This window comes from Syngnathus scovelli, chromosome 12 (genome assembly GCF_024217435.2).
Source record: "Syngnathus scovelli strain Florida chromosome 12, RoL_Ssco_1.2, whole genome shotgun sequence".
Classification (NCBI taxonomy): Eukaryota; Metazoa; Chordata; class Actinopteri; order Syngnathiformes; family Syngnathidae; genus Syngnathus; species Syngnathus scovelli.
In genome coordinates, this window is record NC_090858.1 from 67,606 (window position 1) to 83,124 (window position 15,519).

The 15,519-nt window shown below is 44.2% G+C and overlaps 3 protein-coding genes across 4 annotated transcripts; 1 reads left to right on the forward strand and 2 right to left on the reverse strand.

The window, feature by feature from the left end:
* The first annotated feature begins 68 nt into the window (after nucleotides 1-68).
* On the forward strand, nucleotides 69-1,802 carry aprt (adenine phosphoribosyltransferase). Its single transcript, XM_049736054.2, has 5 exons — nucleotides 69-219; nucleotides 536-639; nucleotides 849-982; nucleotides 1,418-1,496; nucleotides 1,574-1,802. The coding sequence occupies exons 1-5, from the start codon at nucleotides 131-133 to the stop codon at nucleotides 1,711-1,713; spliced, it is 546 nt and encodes a 181-aa protein (XP_049592011.1). The 5' UTR covers nucleotides 69-130; the 3' UTR covers nucleotides 1,714-1,802.
* cdt1 (chromatin licensing and DNA replication factor 1) lies at nucleotides 1,274-5,756 on the reverse strand. The gene is made up of 9 exons (XM_049736023.2): nucleotides 4,689-5,756; nucleotides 4,375-4,595; nucleotides 4,098-4,292; nucleotides 3,855-4,000; nucleotides 3,483-3,583; nucleotides 3,227-3,415; nucleotides 2,998-3,144; nucleotides 2,401-2,602; nucleotides 1,274-2,288 (listed from the first exon to the last, which is right to left on the reverse strand). The coding sequence occupies exons 1-9, from the start codon at nucleotides 5,412-5,414 to the stop codon at nucleotides 2,125-2,127; spliced, it is 2,091 nt and encodes a 696-aa protein (XP_049591980.1). The 5' UTR covers nucleotides 5,415-5,756; the 3' UTR covers nucleotides 1,274-2,124.
* Nucleotides 5,757-5,908: 152 nt separating this feature from the next.
* Nucleotides 5,909-14,900, reverse strand: nvl (nuclear VCP like). Of its 2 annotated transcripts, none has more exons than XM_049736018.2 (24): nucleotides 14,538-14,900; nucleotides 13,965-14,026; nucleotides 13,720-13,787; nucleotides 13,310-13,362; nucleotides 13,142-13,232; nucleotides 13,025-13,067; nucleotides 12,404-12,574; nucleotides 11,988-12,081; nucleotides 11,559-11,647; nucleotides 11,229-11,363; nucleotides 10,994-11,095; nucleotides 10,802-10,919; nucleotides 10,363-10,507; nucleotides 9,958-10,255; nucleotides 9,666-9,884; nucleotides 9,460-9,564; nucleotides 9,104-9,166; nucleotides 8,721-8,840; nucleotides 7,982-8,081; nucleotides 7,410-7,516; nucleotides 7,022-7,098; nucleotides 6,594-6,703; nucleotides 6,303-6,400; nucleotides 5,909-6,083 (listed from the first exon to the last, which is right to left on the reverse strand). In XM_049736018.2, exons 1-24 carry the CDS (start codon nucleotides 14,803-14,805, stop codon nucleotides 6,039-6,041), a joined length of 2,781 nt encoding a protein of 926 aa, XP_049591975.1. In that variant the 5' UTR covers nucleotides 14,806-14,900; the 3' UTR covers nucleotides 5,909-6,038. The 2 variants fall into 2 exon arrangements, with proteins under 2 accessions (XP_049591975.1, XP_049591976.1); XM_049736019.1 differs by having other exon boundaries at nucleotides 6,618-6,703; nucleotides 14,538-14,899.
* Between the last annotated feature and the right edge of the window lie 619 nt (nucleotides 14,901-15,519).

A 15,519-nucleotide genomic window follows, 5' to 3' on the forward strand; every position in this document is an offset into this window, starting at 1 on the left:
GCCGTCGTTTGCGATTCAGGACGCATGCGCGCCTTGGATCGTGCGAGGGTTGTCATAGACTGTATGCTTAAGACAAGCGCAAACAGCAGCCCATGGAAGTAGACATTGAGGAGCAGTGCTAGTCGCTTCAATGGAAGGACGCTCAGAGTCCCAAATTCAACTGCTTCGTCGGCATATCCATGGCTTTCCAGACTTTCCTAAGAAGGGCATCTTGTTCAGGTAACAGATCGATCACTCCTAGAACGTTTGCTGTATCTGATCTATTACTCCTAATAAGGCATTAAATGCACGAATGAGTACCCGGAAGCAGGTTTTGAGGTGAAAAGAATTCTGAACCTGCTCAATTCTTTCGTATTTTTGTCAACTTGTGCAGATATGACTGTATACTTGTGCACGCTCACTTATAAATGAAATATGATCATATTGATTTTCTAGCAAATTTTAATGCCACATTCTGGACTGCTATTTGACCTAATACTGGTGTAGCTCACTGATTCTCATGAATATAAAATATCCATTTGTGTGTCTCCTCCAGAGATATCAGTCCCATCCTGAAGGAGCCAACTGCCTTAACAGCAGTTATTGACCTCTTTGAAGAGCATGTAAAAAACAAAAAGTGGGAGGTGGATCTGATTGTAGGTAAGAAGCCTCACTTCAATCACCATCTAATGTAGACGATCTGATTTGCAAGAGAGCTGTACTATTGCAGTGGCTACCAAAAGTTTTGGCTCTCATCCGAATTGATTATAAAAAAAAAAAGTAGCTCAGGATTCTTATTCGTCACAGTAGCTATCAGGATGATCTCGGCAGAGTACAAAGCCATACTATGTTTTGTGTTTGACTGGTAGGTTTAGATGCGCGTGGTTTCCTCTTTGGGCCTCTTCTTGCCCAGCGGCTGGGAGTTGGCTTTGTCATGGTCAGGAAGAAAGGAAAACTCCCAGGAGCCACGGTGTCTGTGGCCTACGATTTGGAGTACGGCAAGGTACTAGCGCACAAGAAGTTACACTACAAACGCTGCCGAATGTGTCGTGAAGCCACTGCATTTCCTGCTTTAATAGAAATAGTAGTGGTGTCAGTTTGGCCTCAGTAACGCCGTGAGCGGAAATATAAACATGAGTCATTGGTGACACCAGTGCTGGCTTGGTAAGCACACATTTCTCCTTTCGTTGCCTACGCCAGCAAGCAGGGAGACAGTGTCATGCATTACAGTCCCCCTTTTATTTCGCACTATTCTAAACTGCGTAGTTCTGTTCTAAATGAATTAAAAAAAAAAAAAAAATCAGTGTTTAGGATTGAGAGGTAATAAATAGATTTTACTATAGTTGGGAATTTTTTTGTCTACTCGGGACCAGTCCGCGGTGGACATTTCCACCGCATTGGGTTCTAGGTATCCATCCAATTTATGGTACGGTTTCAGGCAGAAGCAGAGATCCAAGAGGATGCAGTCACACCGGGGCAGAAAGTACTGCTTGTTGATGACCTTCTAGCAACTGGAGGTGAGCTCTTTTATTTGCTGTCCAAGCCAAATGTTTCTCTGGGCGGCATTCTGAATGTGTTTTCAATGCTTCTCTAGGTACTCTGTTTGCAGCTTGTGAACTCCTGAAGAAACGACACGCCAATATTCAAGGCTGCATGGTGGTGATTGAGCTGACGGAACTGAAAGGCATTGACAGACTGAAAGCGCACAGTGTCTTCTCTCTGGTTCAGTACTGACCACAAAATAAATAGCATCTTTTCAAATGAATAATGACAATTCATTGATGGAGGTATAGTAAAAGTTAACTAAACAATATTCAACAGTGGGTTTGTGAGGCTGTTTTTAACCCTCCCAAAAAAGTGTCACGACCGCCCCGCCGCGTGTCATTCATTAAGAAGTAAATGAAGCCAAACATTCGCCTTCCTGTCCAACGTTATCTTTCTCAGATGACGTGAGCTGTTTTTGTTCCTTTAATTTTTGCTCGTTAATACTTGCTCACAAAAGCTATCAATCATCTACAGCTACACCCGTATAAAAAAACTGCAAGCAATACAATAAATTGAGGGGAACAAAACACGATTCCTTCAACATTTGCATAGCAGCCCTTAATGAATGAGGTGAGCGAGTTCATGCTCACCAAATTGCAGTTAGAATTTCGCCTCTTGGCCAAGGTTACAAGTCAATTTGTCCAGAATTACACTCAGGTCCAAGTGCTTGTTCAATTTAAGGTACAAGTCCTTCCTGACTGGATGTATGGAAAGCCACTGGGGGTTGAGCTCCGCCAGCAATCGAATGTGTTTCTCCATTTCACCTAAAGAGAGCGAGAGAGAGAATAAATCCTTTAGGAGAGCGAAACAGCGTGCACTTTTCTAGATGATACACAAACAAACAAACAAACAAAAATCTTTTTGGTGGCGACTAACCTGAAGTGAAAGCCGATCTGGAGCTGGTGACCATCCGCTTACAAAGGACTTCCATATTTAAAGCTTGTTTTTGTTCAGACACAAAAACATTCCGAAGAATCCGAGCTAGCTCCCCGAGCCGGGACATCATGGAGATACGCTCTTCCTGAGATGGACTTCGAGTCATGGCCGCCTGCAGCTTCTGGGCTTCCTTTGCCCTAATCTAAAAGAAAAAGAAGCAAATTGTGTCACGCGGCACAAATTGGCACACTGTTGAGCTTATCCATCAAAACAATACACACGAGACTCGCACGCAAAACTTCCTTTTTTGGTTGACTGGATCAGTCGCATGCCCAATTTGCCAATACAGCATTTTAATTCAATGGCCAAGACTTCACTGTTTGCGTTACTCCCCAACAAAATTGAGGAGAGGAGAGAGTTGGCTTGGTCCGGACGTCGATGAGCGAGACGAGCCTTTTTTAGACGGGACCGACTCGTTGGGAGTAGGCACATGGGTGCGCTAACAAACGACGACATGGTATCGTGATCATTATTGTGTCAATGGTGCGGCGACGACGACGACGACAACGACGACGACAACAACAGTAAACTACTTACTCTGTCTAACAAGGACTGCGACACTCCATTCAGGACTTTTGGAATACAAAGTGAAGCTGATGTTTGCTCACGGGTCACATTTTGTGGCGACGTCTCTTTTTTATCTCCTGCCTTCTCAACCACCAGAGAAACCAGTGCTTTCTCCATCTGGGTGAGGAAAAAACAAACAAATTCCATTTCATTTCCTCTGAAAATGGGTTAATAATCTAGAAAATCCATTTTGTCAGACCTTGGGTGTGATGAGAGATTGGGCCTTGTCCAAAACCTCCTGTGCAGTTGCCAGTTTGTCCACACGAGGAGGTTGCGGCAGTAAGCTTGCTTGCACAGCTGGGACCGTGTCCACGTTAAAGTTCGGGTGCCAGCGCGTCAATTTGTCTTCTGGCACGCAAAGTGGAGGTTTTAACGAGGAGAGGAAAAGCTGCAAATGAAGGGATTGGGTTTGAAGACCTCAGTTTGTTGCCAAAGCAAAAACACATCCAACTGACCTTGTGGTGCTGTTTGACAATGGAAAGCAGCTTGCGATGGAAGATGCGTCGTCTCTCCAAAAGATCAGAGGCCGTCAATGCGGGTCGACCTTCCTTTTGGCCTAGAAATGATAAATGGACGTTGAGGGAATTGACGTATCAACATCCACTGGCCTAGACAATCTCACGAGCAGACGTGACTTGTGGCAAAAAACAAATAAAAACGATTGGCTATTTATCCATTTATCAAGAGAGAAAGTCTTACGTCGACAACAGCTCAAAATGCCCTCGGCTTTTCCAATGTGGACTGACATGAAGAGGCCACAGAGGGCTTGGAGTAAAATGACACATGCCACAGTAAGCGAGTAAGATGAACCGGAAAGGTTGACTCACCACAGAAAAGTACCGGTTCCACAGTCAGCTGGTAGCTGCTTTTCTTGATACAGTTGTTGTATGTCGGGATGTTCTTTTCCTGTCTGAAGGCGTAGGCCTCAGGGAAGACCGTCTTCATTTGGCCAATGTGGTGTTCTTCAAAGCGTCTGCAGATACCAAAAGATACAATTGTAAATACGCTAGCATCCAGCGACAGCCATGCCTCCCCGAGCGAGTCCCTGCTTCCAGTGCGCTCACGTTTACCTGTGCATCATGTCCTGGACTCCCTTTTTGACCTTGGCCAAAGTGGCAGTCTCCAAACGGTTGAAAAGCATGGCGACCACCGTGTCCATGTTCCTAAACATCTCGGCCAGCACCTTGAAGTGGTAGGGCAGGGAGAGGCCCGGGGGAGTGTCCTGGGCTAGGTTGTGATACTTCTGGTATGCTGGTTGGTGAACCCTGTGAACCGGGCGGGGTGAGTTCACTTTTCTATCTTGGACTGGAAACGTTACTGCATGAACGAGAAAAATGCCAAGCTCACCTCTCCTCAAATTGCAGTAACTTTTCATCCTTTGAGTCTTTCTCCTTGGCCTTCTTAGCTTTAGCTGCAAGCTCTTTGGCTCGCGTCACAGCTGCCCAAGACACAGCAACGGAGGATGAAACGGATGATGGCGAAACACAAGTCGTGCCGGAGTCATCGGCTTGTTTTTTGAGCCTCCCAAGGAGCGGATTATGGGAAGTCATCGTTTCTCCACAATGAGCCTGAAAGATGAAGTGAACGTTTTTGCCAAGCTCATGTGTCGTACATTTAGCTAAAACGGAGGGGACAACATTGGCTGGGAACCAAAACATTACCTGTTCGTTGGGATGAGCGGGGATACGTTTTTTCCTGCTCAATTTGGTCGTTTTCGCTTGAACCTTCATTGTGTCGAGAGAACAAACTTCCATTTGACGCTTCCTTGCTGCCCTGTGTCCCGTGGAGCCCAACACTGCGTCCGTCCCAAGTTTTGCATTTGGAGAGGTTCGCTTTGGAATCCGAGCTGTGGGGGGGTTATCTTTGGGCTTCTTGCAAAGATCAGATGTTCCTTTCGGTAAACTTGCTACTGCGTCGACGATTGGCAGAAGGTCATCACGGACTTGACTTGGAGACGACTTCGAGAAAAGGTCTTCGTTTGAAGAGGAAGAGGCGACTGCTCTTGTTTTGACCGCGCTGCTTTTCGACGAGCCACGACCAGCAGCACCACCAGCAGCAGCAGCAGCAGCAGGACTCGGTTTGACCGAATCGGCCGTCCTTTTCTTACGACGAGAGAAGAAATCTGTTACCAGAGCCTGCGACATGATTAATAAGCCCTGTGAAAACTTGAGCAGCCTTGAGTCGAAGCCTAACCTAATGAAAGCCCACCTTGCCGGACGGTTGTGATAACAGGAAGAACAAACAATTTTCCCGCGGAATCGAATAAACCACGCCCACACATCCGCCCCGCCCTGACTATGAGGGGTGAAGCCACCAACGGCCATTTTACGTTGCCAATCTCTAATCCTGTCCGATTGGAATACTACATAGCTTTCTCCCTCCGCCATGTTATTTTCTGTCTCTGCAGCAAAACATGTACGGCATGCACTTGGTAAAAGTTGTAAAATAATAAAATTGTCCGTATGGTCGTGTGCTTGGTGCTACCCTAGCAGTTCGTGGGAAATCGCTTGCGCCTTCATTGGCCATTCATTTTGTTTTAAAGTGTTTTTGTCCTTTGTTTCAAGATTGACAGTGTACATATGCTGTCAGGCGATTAGAAATAATAGTAATACAATTAATTACAGGATTTGTCGTTATTTTATCTAATTAATCACATATTAATGTCTTCTCAGATAAAGGTCCCCATATAAAGATTTGAATTCTAAGACGTTACAAAATTGTAATTTGCAATTAACCAGTTGTATACACCAAGAAGAGAACATTTGAAATCCAAATTTTGTTGCTGTTGTTGTTGAAGTGTGCTTGATTAGAAATGTAATTCAAAAGAAGAAAAAAAAAAAGATTGAAAATATAGATATAGCTGATTCAAAACAGCATAACATTTGCTTCACTTTTTTTCCAATGTAGAAATTTAATGAGGGCTACAAATGTCTATACTGTAATATAAGAGCATTTTTTTTTATGATGGTGAATTGTAAACTGTTACTGGGAATCCTTTTTGGGTCTTGCACTTATCCTCTCAGGGAAATTTTCAGCTGCTCATACATCATCTGGTCCTGCAAAGAAATACACGTCATGTTGCATGATATTTTTTAGGTAAAGGTGGATCAAAATAATAATACCTCATCAGATGGCATTTACTACTTTGTAATGGTCTTTTTTTTTTTCTTTGGTGTTAATTTCATTTACGTGCTGTAGGCCAAACGAGGATGAATCATAGCGTTGATTCAAGTGGATGGATGACATGGTTATCAATTCCACTTTTGATCATTTACCTTTTTTGACACTGATGGTTTAACCTTACTTAAGGCATCTTCCACATTCTTTTTGCTCACTCTGATATCAGCAACAGGTTCAAAGGAGAATGTATGGCCTGTGTAAAAAAACAACAACATTTTTTTACTTATTTTCCTGTTCCCTCTTTTCCCCCTTACAAACACTACAAATACAGTATAACATGGGCTGCAGGTATACAATATTTTGGGATTTAGTCTTACCATTAATCAGAGTCAATGAAAATGTACCTAAATTATAAAAAGCTTGAAGGAGCTTGTTTGACAAATTACATTTTACAATAGAATTGAAGTTACCAGACGATTGAATAGGCTGGGACTTCAGGTAGGCCTTCAGAGCATTAACTGATGCTTCCCTCACTAATGCAGTCAGGTCAGCACCTCTGTAGCAAATTGATAGATTCAATTAGGATTTAAAAAAAAAAACACAGACCAACAGGTAGGCACTGAATAAGCATGTAATCAGAGTGCTATAACAGTACTACTGAATACCCGTATTCTAAACAGAGGCTTAATAATACATTTGTTGCTACAACATCCGCCGGTCACTTGGGGACCTCTGTGTGTGTGTGTGTGTGTGTGTGTGTGTGTGTGTGTGTGTGTGTGTGTGTGTGTGTGTGTGTGTGTGTGTGTGTATAAAAAAAAAATAATAATAATAAAAATAAAAAGAAAGACTGCAGACATTTCCATTTGAGACTTACGTGAAGCAGTCACAGCGTTCATCATAAGCAATCTCTTCCAGACTAACATCTTGGTCCAGCTGAGGTTTGGTTCCATTCTACAGGATAGATAAAAAGATGGAAAAAAAAAAAAAAAAATACGATTGGATGATGATATAATTTCTATAATGTGTATGTATATGTGCATGACCCTTATTTGTGAGTGAAACAATTTGTCCTATCAGCTTTAACAGACAGGTGTTAAGCAACAGTTTTTCAAAATAACAAAAATTGTGAACAATATAGTATATTGTTTGCTTGACGGATTTTTGAATCCTTGCCTTTTAATGAATGCAGCCCTCAAACGAAAACATTTACACAGCCCTGGTCAATGTAATGTCAAGCAAAGTATAAAAGTCATATGCTTTACCTTTGTAATGGTAAGCAGAATTGCATGTCGGTCAGCCGGGGGTGGCAAACCCACATACAATGTTCTATCTAGACGACCCGGTCTCAGTATGGCAGGATCAATGATATCTGAAAGAAAGGAACAATTATTTAGTCTTATGAAATTAACCCAAAATAATGCTAGCTATTCAACCACAGAAGCGAGGAGTAACACCCCCGCCCAATCAAAGTTGCTCGTAAGTGTGAGGCTTCACCATGATTAGTACAGTACACTTGATCAACTTTCTTTGTTTGTGTGGCTTGGCGGTGGGCGTTGGAGTCTCACTCTCTTCCAAGAAACATGTATTTAGCCAATGCGAATAGGTGACGACGTCATTAGGCTGGTGGACACGCACTGCTGCATTCAAGCGCACCATGGAAAATCCCAAACCCTCCCATTCTCCCAGGTCAGATTGGCACTAAGTATGGGTGGAAACATTCTGCGTTTGGACAAATAAGTACCACTGGGTTGGTGCATGGTGAGGCTGTTTTGGGCTGGCCATACATGAATGTAATAAAAGATGAATATGGGTTTTCCAAAAGCCGGATCATTACCTGGTCTGTTGGTCGCAGCCATAATAAAGACTTGTCGCCGACTTTCCAAGCCATCCATTTCGGTTAGCAACTGGTTCACCACGCGAACGCTGGCTCCTGACTGGATAGAAACAACAGGAGTTTCAAAGCGGACCGTAAAAAGATGTGGCCATTCATTTTACGATGCAACTTCAATTCTAGGAATAATTGGAAACCAGTCGGGTAGTATTTGCTAACCTTCTTCGAAGAAGCGCTAGAGAATGGATGGATGGATGGATGGATGGATGGATGGATGGATGGATGGATTTGGGCATTCCACCACCGTGTGCACAATTATTACTAGCAAAGTTGTCGTTTTGAGGATTCATTTTGGGTCGGACCAACTCCAGTGCTCTCGGTCAACCACAACGTTCAAAACCCCAAACTTGAATAGAGTAAAAGTGGGATTCTGGCTTTCTTGGGAAAATGTCTTTGTGTGCACACTTATTAGGCAACTATTAGTGTGCACAAATTAACTTGAAAAAATAAATTGGTGATCAATATAGCCAGCCTTCGTTTCAATAATGAAATGCTTCATGGTTGCGTGATCACGCCCCGATATCTCTCTCTGTCATTTCAAGAGTGCTGACAGAAAGACTTTGCTTGTTTGCAAGCTATTAATCAGAATAGCATGTTGAAACCAGATACTATTGTTATGGAAAACAAAAGGACTTGACGGGCAAGCCGTTGGTGTGCAAATACCCAGCACACGTGTCCTTACCTCGTGGCCTGAACGTCGAGGACATAAAGCATCAATTTCATCAAAAAAGATGACGCAAGGAGCAGAATTACGGCCTCTTTGAAAGACTTGTCTCACCGCTCGCTCACTTTCACCAACATACTGAAGAAAAAGAAAGGACACGCACGAGCAGTGACAGTTCAGTATTTGGCTGATGGCGTGCTACAAGAAGGCCTGGTCGTTTCGTAATCGCACGTGGACACATTACACATTAGAAAAATTGGGCAAAATGATGGATTTTCACAGAGTAAAAACAGCTTAGCAAATGTCCTATACGTATCAACGTGCGTGCAGTCAAGAAGCTAGTCTGGAGTACTGCGCCGCGACACCCATCTATCCAGCCGCGTGCTCTGTGACTCACTCACCATGTTGAGAAGCTCTGGACCTTTGACAGAGATGAAGTTGAGACCCGACTCGTTGGCCACCGCCTGGAACCATGCATTCAAACAACAGGCAATGAGCAAAACATGGTTTTGCCAAATAGGAGTTGCACTCGTTATGAATTCAGAACAAAACCTGGTGACAAGAAAGTAGGGGGGGGGGTTATTTCAATCAAACTGGGGGGTGGGGGGGGGATTATTTCAATCAAACTGACTATGAGAACAATAGTTCTAAGCCAATTGATAATACAGACCTGTGTAGCACAATATTGACATGTTAGTCGTGTTTGTGTCTTGGAGAACCTTAATAGTGACATGTTAGTGTTTGTGTCTTGGAGAACCTTAGCGAGAAGGGTTTTTCCACAGCCCGGGGGACCAGCCAGCAGCAGTCCTGATGGCGCACTCAGCCCGAGAGCCCTGAACTGCTCAGGGGAGCGCACTGGAGCCTGCGTGCATGTGTGACACATAAGTATGCTGTTAGATTCCATCATTTACATACGTATATACTATACTATATACTAGGTACATATCTATACATGCGCTTTACCAAGATGGCCATTGTAAGCTCTTCTCTTATTTCATGAAGCGCTCCCACATCGTCCCAGGTGACATCAGGCACGGTGGCAAAGCCCTCCCTCTTGGCCGAAGGCTGCACGTGGGAAAGAGCCGCCTCAAAGTCGGACATGATCATCGAGAGGCCGCTCAGCTCGTTCTCTGCTAAGGTGTTGGTGTTCTTGAGCAGTCGCAGCAGGTGCCGCAGCTCCCCCTGAGAGAAAGCGAGTCCCGGATGGAGCTTGACCATATCCATCCGGTCGGGTCGGGTCGGGGTCGGTCCTTACCGGCAGACGCTCGTCGTCAGCCGCTGCTGCGTTCTTAGGAGGCCACGCCGGACGCTTTTGCTCGCCGCTGTCGTTTGTCGCCGCTTGCTCAGCAGGCGGCCGATCGTGGTCCGGGACCTCGCTTTTGATTTCCTCTGGCCTTTTGACCGCCAAGAGAACCCTGTTGACCGCATTCATGGCCGCTTCGTGGCAAAGCGCCGTGAGATCCGCACCCACGTATCCCGGGGTGAGGCGAGCCAGCTTGCCAAAGTCAAAAGCTTCTGGAATCTTCAGCTTCCGACACAAAGTCTTCAAAATCCTGACAAAACACCACATTTGCTTGGCCATATGTGAGAACGCGAAACAAGCTACTACTCCAAGATGGAAGTTCCTGACAACTTTTACACTTGATCGCTCTTCACCGACCTGAGTCGAGATTGTTGGTCCGGGATACCGAGGCATATCTCTCTGTCAAAGCGTCCGGCCCGACGCAGGGCAGGGTCCAGGGAGTCGGGCCTATTGGTAGCGCCGATGACCAGCACTTGCGTTGCAAATGACATGCTGTTCAAGTCTGCCGGGAGGGAGGGAGGGAGGGAGGGAGGGAGGGAGGGGGAAAAACAAAATCTCACTTTCAACTTGAAATAACCAAATTTGGCAACCAAATAAGGCTCTCTGATAACTGCATTTATTGCACGATTCATAAAAACAAAATGATTTGAGAATCGAATTGACTATATAAAGAGGAGCGCTATTCAGGTCCGCTGCATACTATATCGACATTGTTTTTGCGGAAATGCTTCTTCTTCAGGCCAATTTTGTCCACGTACGTGCGTGCCTGCATGTTTGTTTGCATGTAGCTACCTACCATCCATGCAGGTGAGGAGCTGGGCTACAATCCTCCTTTCCATGTCTTTGGAGGCCATTTCTCTCTTTGGTGTTATGGCATCGATCTCATCAATAAACAGGATACACGGAGCTGAGCTCTGCGACAGAAAGACTCTTCAAACAGCAATTTAGACATGGACGTGGATTTGTTTGTCAAATCAAGTAGCCCAACCACAGCGAGGTCAAAGAGCTCCCTGAGCTTCTGCTCCGACTCTCCTGATACTCCAGACACGAGTTCCGGAGCGGACACTTTGAGCAAGGGCACGTCCAGTTCCTGACATGGAATGGACACACCCATACAGTCAGCCATCCATCCATCCCTAACTTCACAATATGATGTGTGTGCTGAAAAGGATGGCATTGATGGATGCCAGCAACATCTTGGAATGTGGTGGAGCTCAACTCACCCCTGCCACAGCTTGTGCCAGCAGAGTCTTGCCACAGCCGGGAGGTCCATGGAGGAGAAAGCCCCTCGGAGGAGCCATTCCCAGGTGCTGGTATATCTCGGGGTGCCGCATGTGGATGAGCAGTTTACACACGTCCTGAAGAAAATAGGGGCATGGAGCCAAAAGAAAGAAGGCGTCATACGGATTGACGTCAAAACACAAAGCAGAAAAAACAGGCAGGACTGGAGTCAAAAATGACGACAGTACGATGAATATTTTTGGTGTTACTGTACAGAACACGTACGTACGTAGTATATTGTGTTAACGATACTGATGAAAAGTGTGACTTACCTTCAACGTCTCTTCGTTACCACCAACATCTTCAAACTTAAGAGTGGGATACTGCAACTTTGTCCATCTGGATTTTTCCAAGGGTGATCCTGCATTTTCAATGAGATTGCAATTGTTTGCATCTGGATGCATCTTGACAACTCTGTTGACAGCTGCTCATTTCATGTCTGGTGAGCATAGCAGCGGTGAAAGCAAATAGACAGACCCTGGCGAAAAGGCACTTGAGCTGCACAGAGGCTGCCTGCCTGCCTGCCTGCCAAGAGCTGTCCATGGAAACTTTGGTGCCAATTGATAGCCAATGGGGAAATGTGTGTGTGGGGGGGGGGGGGATCCTTCTTTGTTCACGTGGCCAACTCGGGATTCAAATCTCGCTAGCCCCGGCCGGCGTTGTCAAATCGGAACGCTTCTACTTGAGTAGGAGTTTCTGACCTTTCTTGCTGGAAGTCAGGCTCGTTGCATTTTCTTCAGGGCTCTTTTTCCTTTTTGCTGACCTTTTGGAGGACTCCAATGTTGAAACTTGTTTCTGTTGATCAAAAAAAAATAAAATTAGAAACTATCGTTGAAACAGAAAGCCATCAGATGACTTCACCCTGGCGCAATACGAAAAAAGGAAGACTTGGACGTCCCGAGTTGGGCAAATAACTTTGCCTTTATGGCTTTCAACCACTCCAATGGCATCGGACCTATCCATAGATGGCGAGTTTTTCAATTCTCCTAGAGGGCATCCAACCTCGAGATTAGCATTTGATGCTCAAATCAGAGATTTATCAAAGTAGACTCAAAATGGTGCAAGTCAATCTGAGCAAATGTGTCGCTCGCTTGTGTGCGTTTCAGTTCACACTTACTGCGTCACTCGGCTGATCTTGGCTCAGGTCGATGAAGATGTTGTTCTTTGCGGACCTTTTGCCTCGATCAATGAACCAGCCGCCTGTGGACACTTTACTGGCATCAGGCATCTCGCTCGAATCGGCGTTCCGGTATAGAGACGCAAGAGAGCTGTTCATGTGACTGCTGTTCTGCAGGAGGTGAGAAAGATGACAAAGAGTCACTCATGAACGCCAAGGAGTTTTTGGCCCACGTTAAACAATACCACTTAGCTTCATTTTCAACTCATTGTCACTTTCTCTCAATATCCATGTTGCAGAACAACAGTACGTACTATACACTATATTCCAAGCAAGTACAGATTTTTTTTTTTTTTTTTTATTTTTTTTACATACCTACTACATTTGAGAGCTTCCACCTGTGGCTTTCACATAAACCCGAGTTTATTTCTAGAAACATTTTTGCTTTGAATTCTACCTTTATCCGTCCCGTCAAAGGGTGTTGTATACATCATCAGTCTGATTTTTTAGGCTTTCCTAGCCCCAAGTTTGCAGCTCCTGCTATCTAAAGCAACAATAGTCATTTTGCAATGACAAATAATATTGCCAAGCGTGACTTGTGGCAGGGAAAGCGTCACTTACAGGATGATCCAGTCCATCTTCTGAATCGCCGCTGTCGTCGTCACTATGAAGCCCAAACGCCATGACGTCAGCGCACGATGTCAACCGCAGAGATGCAGCTCAATGTGCACTAATTACCCGGATTCGTCGTGGACATGCTTAGTTCGCTTTGTCAGCTGGGCATTTTCCACTTCATCCAGCCCAGACTCCCATTTGATTGCTTGGTATACTGGGAGCAAAGATGTAGACATTTAAATGTCAACTCTCGTTTTCATTTGGGAAAGTTGCCATTCTTATCCGACCTACCTTTCTCAACTTGAATTCTGAATGCCGTCTTGTTTCTTCTACCATACTCCATTCTACAAATAATCCATTTTTCAAATGAGCATGAAAACAATAAAACGGCAAACTTCATTCAAAGAAAAAAATGAAGTATTTGGATTTAATCATCTTCGTAATGCCTAAATATTGCTGTTGAATTTAAGGATTGCGCAACGTGCACAGTTCAAATTTGACCATTTTGACAATATTTATTGTGACTTTGATTGCGCCCAAAAGAAGTACGAAAGTGAAGTCAAACCCTTGTTTTTCTAAACACAAATTTGGGTGTGACATCTACAGATACATTTGACCTAAAAAATAACGTATAAGCTTTAACTTCTTAAAATGTACAGCGTACACACACATAGTGCATCCCTACTGATAGATAACCTTACCTGTATTGTTTTTGAAGTTCTAGTGCAGCGGAGCACAGATCTACACCATTAGTGCAGGAAGCCAAATACTGAAAAAGAATTGAAATTGAACACAGATTCGGGTTTTTGACTAATTCAAACACCATCCTATTGAAACTTCCAACACGCACTAGAGGGCATGGCTGGACTGACTGCAAGTCACAACTTCCATACCGGAAAAAATACAGTCCAAACAGGCAACGGGAAGAGAAGACAGACGTACATACCTGTTCCAATCGCTGTCTGAGCCGAACATCCAGGCAGACAGCACCCCGGTTCTTCATGCTCTCTGGTTTGGAGACGTTTAAATGAGAAAAAGAAAATTGAAAGTTTCTCCCGTTTGGCTTGACACATGACTCAAAGAGACTTTTCTTTTGGTACGTTTGTTATGCAACTGTTTAAATAAGAATAATATCGATTTTTTATTTTTAAAGAAAAGGTCACGGCAAAACAAGGCTCGCAGGAGAATTGCCTGTCACGGCAAAACATTTCAAGATTCAGGAATATTTTAATTTTTTTTATTTACTTGCATCCAAAGAGTAATTAAGTCAACATCATGATTCTGCGCAATTTATAGCTACGTTTAACTTTCATTAAACCGTACCAGCACAAACAAAGCTGATATGAAGCACGTGTTCCCCACATGTAGGGACGAGACATGAAAATTAAAATGCTTTCCAGCAAGTTGTCCCTCTAAAGAACAAAACGGTGTCTATTTGGCCAAGTTTCTAAGAATTAGGGACGTTACTATGTAGTCTGGTCAGTGTCAAATGTACACATTGTATGAAGAGCATAGCTACCTTGTGCTGCAGTGACGGCTCCACTTTTGGACTTGGTCACAACGACGAAATCTGTGACTTTGGATGATGAGCTCTCGGCCCTCGCTGCTTTTGTGTGCTTGGCTGAATTGATGTGTGCCTGGAGGTCGTTGGCACCTTTATTTGCCACAGACACAAAAGTGCCTGTCTTACATATCAAGCACTCTGCTTCGTGAGGATCACGACCCTGGCGAAAGCACGGGAATTTTTTATTCAACTCCACCGTGAAGGTGCATTTTCGTTTCGGCATTGCTTGTAAAAACACTCGGACAAGGAAGAGCTATGCCTCCTCCCCTTTTTTTTTTTTTTTAAATTATTATTATTATTTTTTTTAGAAGAATGCAAAACAGACCTGTGAGACGTGTTCGCAGAAATATTACCTCACGAAATTAAAAGCAAAACAAACAAAAAAAAGCGGAAACGAGTCCCGAATCTACTGATTCCTAGCGCTAGCTGTGTCCAAATTAGCAGGCTCTACAGAAAATGGATGGATGGAATAGCTCCAAACAAATGGTTCGACAGCGTCCTTCAACGCACGGTACGCGACGTCGTAGCGTCATTTCCGGCGCGACAAGACCGCACGCGGGCGTCCTCATTTACGCAGCCTTCGACAACCGGCCCTGAAAAGAAACAAACGAATGAAAAAGACTTTAGTGTTACCCTACCCGTGCAACGAATCTGAACAAATATATATATTTCCAAGATACTGCTGGCTAAATGGCATGCTTAGAAATGTCGATACATTAACCAGAAACCCGATTTATTTGTGTAACTGTTGGTCAAGCCACAAATTCCAAAGCACACAACACCTTGTAATTGAGTACTTTATTTCTTCATTTCTACGTTTGGCACCTAATGGCAGTTGTGTTGATGTTCTGTGTTCCTACATAAATACTACGTAATATAAGAACAAACTCGTCGCCATGGAAACCTTGGCCAGTTTGAAGGCGGCGGTATTCGTGTG

Coding starts and splice junctions, on each gene's coding strand:
- aprt (XM_049736054.2), top strand. CDS start 131: ATGGAAGGACGCTCAGAGTCCCAAATTCAACTGCTTCGTCGGCATATC. Junction 220..535: donor AAGAAGGGCATCTTGTTCAG/GTAACAGATCGA, acceptor TGTCTCCTCCAG/AGATATCAGTCCCATCCTGA. Junction 1,497..1,573: donor TGACCTTCTAGCAACTGGAG/GTGAGCTCTTTT, acceptor ATGCTTCTCTAG/GTACTCTGTTTGCAGCTTGT.
- cdt1 (XM_049736023.2), bottom strand. CDS start 5,414: ATGGCGGAGGGAGAAAGCTATGTAGTATTCCAATCGGACAGGATTAGA. Junction 4,001..4,097: donor GTCCAGGACATGATGCACAG/GTAAACGTGAGC, acceptor TGGTATCTGCAG/ACGCTTTGAAGAACACCACA. Junction 3,584..3,854: donor GGAACCGGTACTTTTCTGTG/GTGAGTCAACCT, acceptor TATCATTTCTAG/GCCAAAAGGAAGGTCGACCC.
- nvl (XM_049736018.2), bottom strand. CDS start 14,805: ATGCCGAAACGAAAATGCACCTTCACGGTGGAGTTGAATAAAAAATTC. Junction 7,099..7,409: donor TTCTGCTTACCATTACAAAG/GTAAAGCATATG, acceptor TCTATCCTGTAG/AATGGAACCAAACCTCAGCT. Junction 6,401..6,593: donor CTTCAATTCTATTGTAAAAT/GTAATTTGTCAA, acceptor TTTTTTACACAG/GCCATACATTCTCCTTTGAA.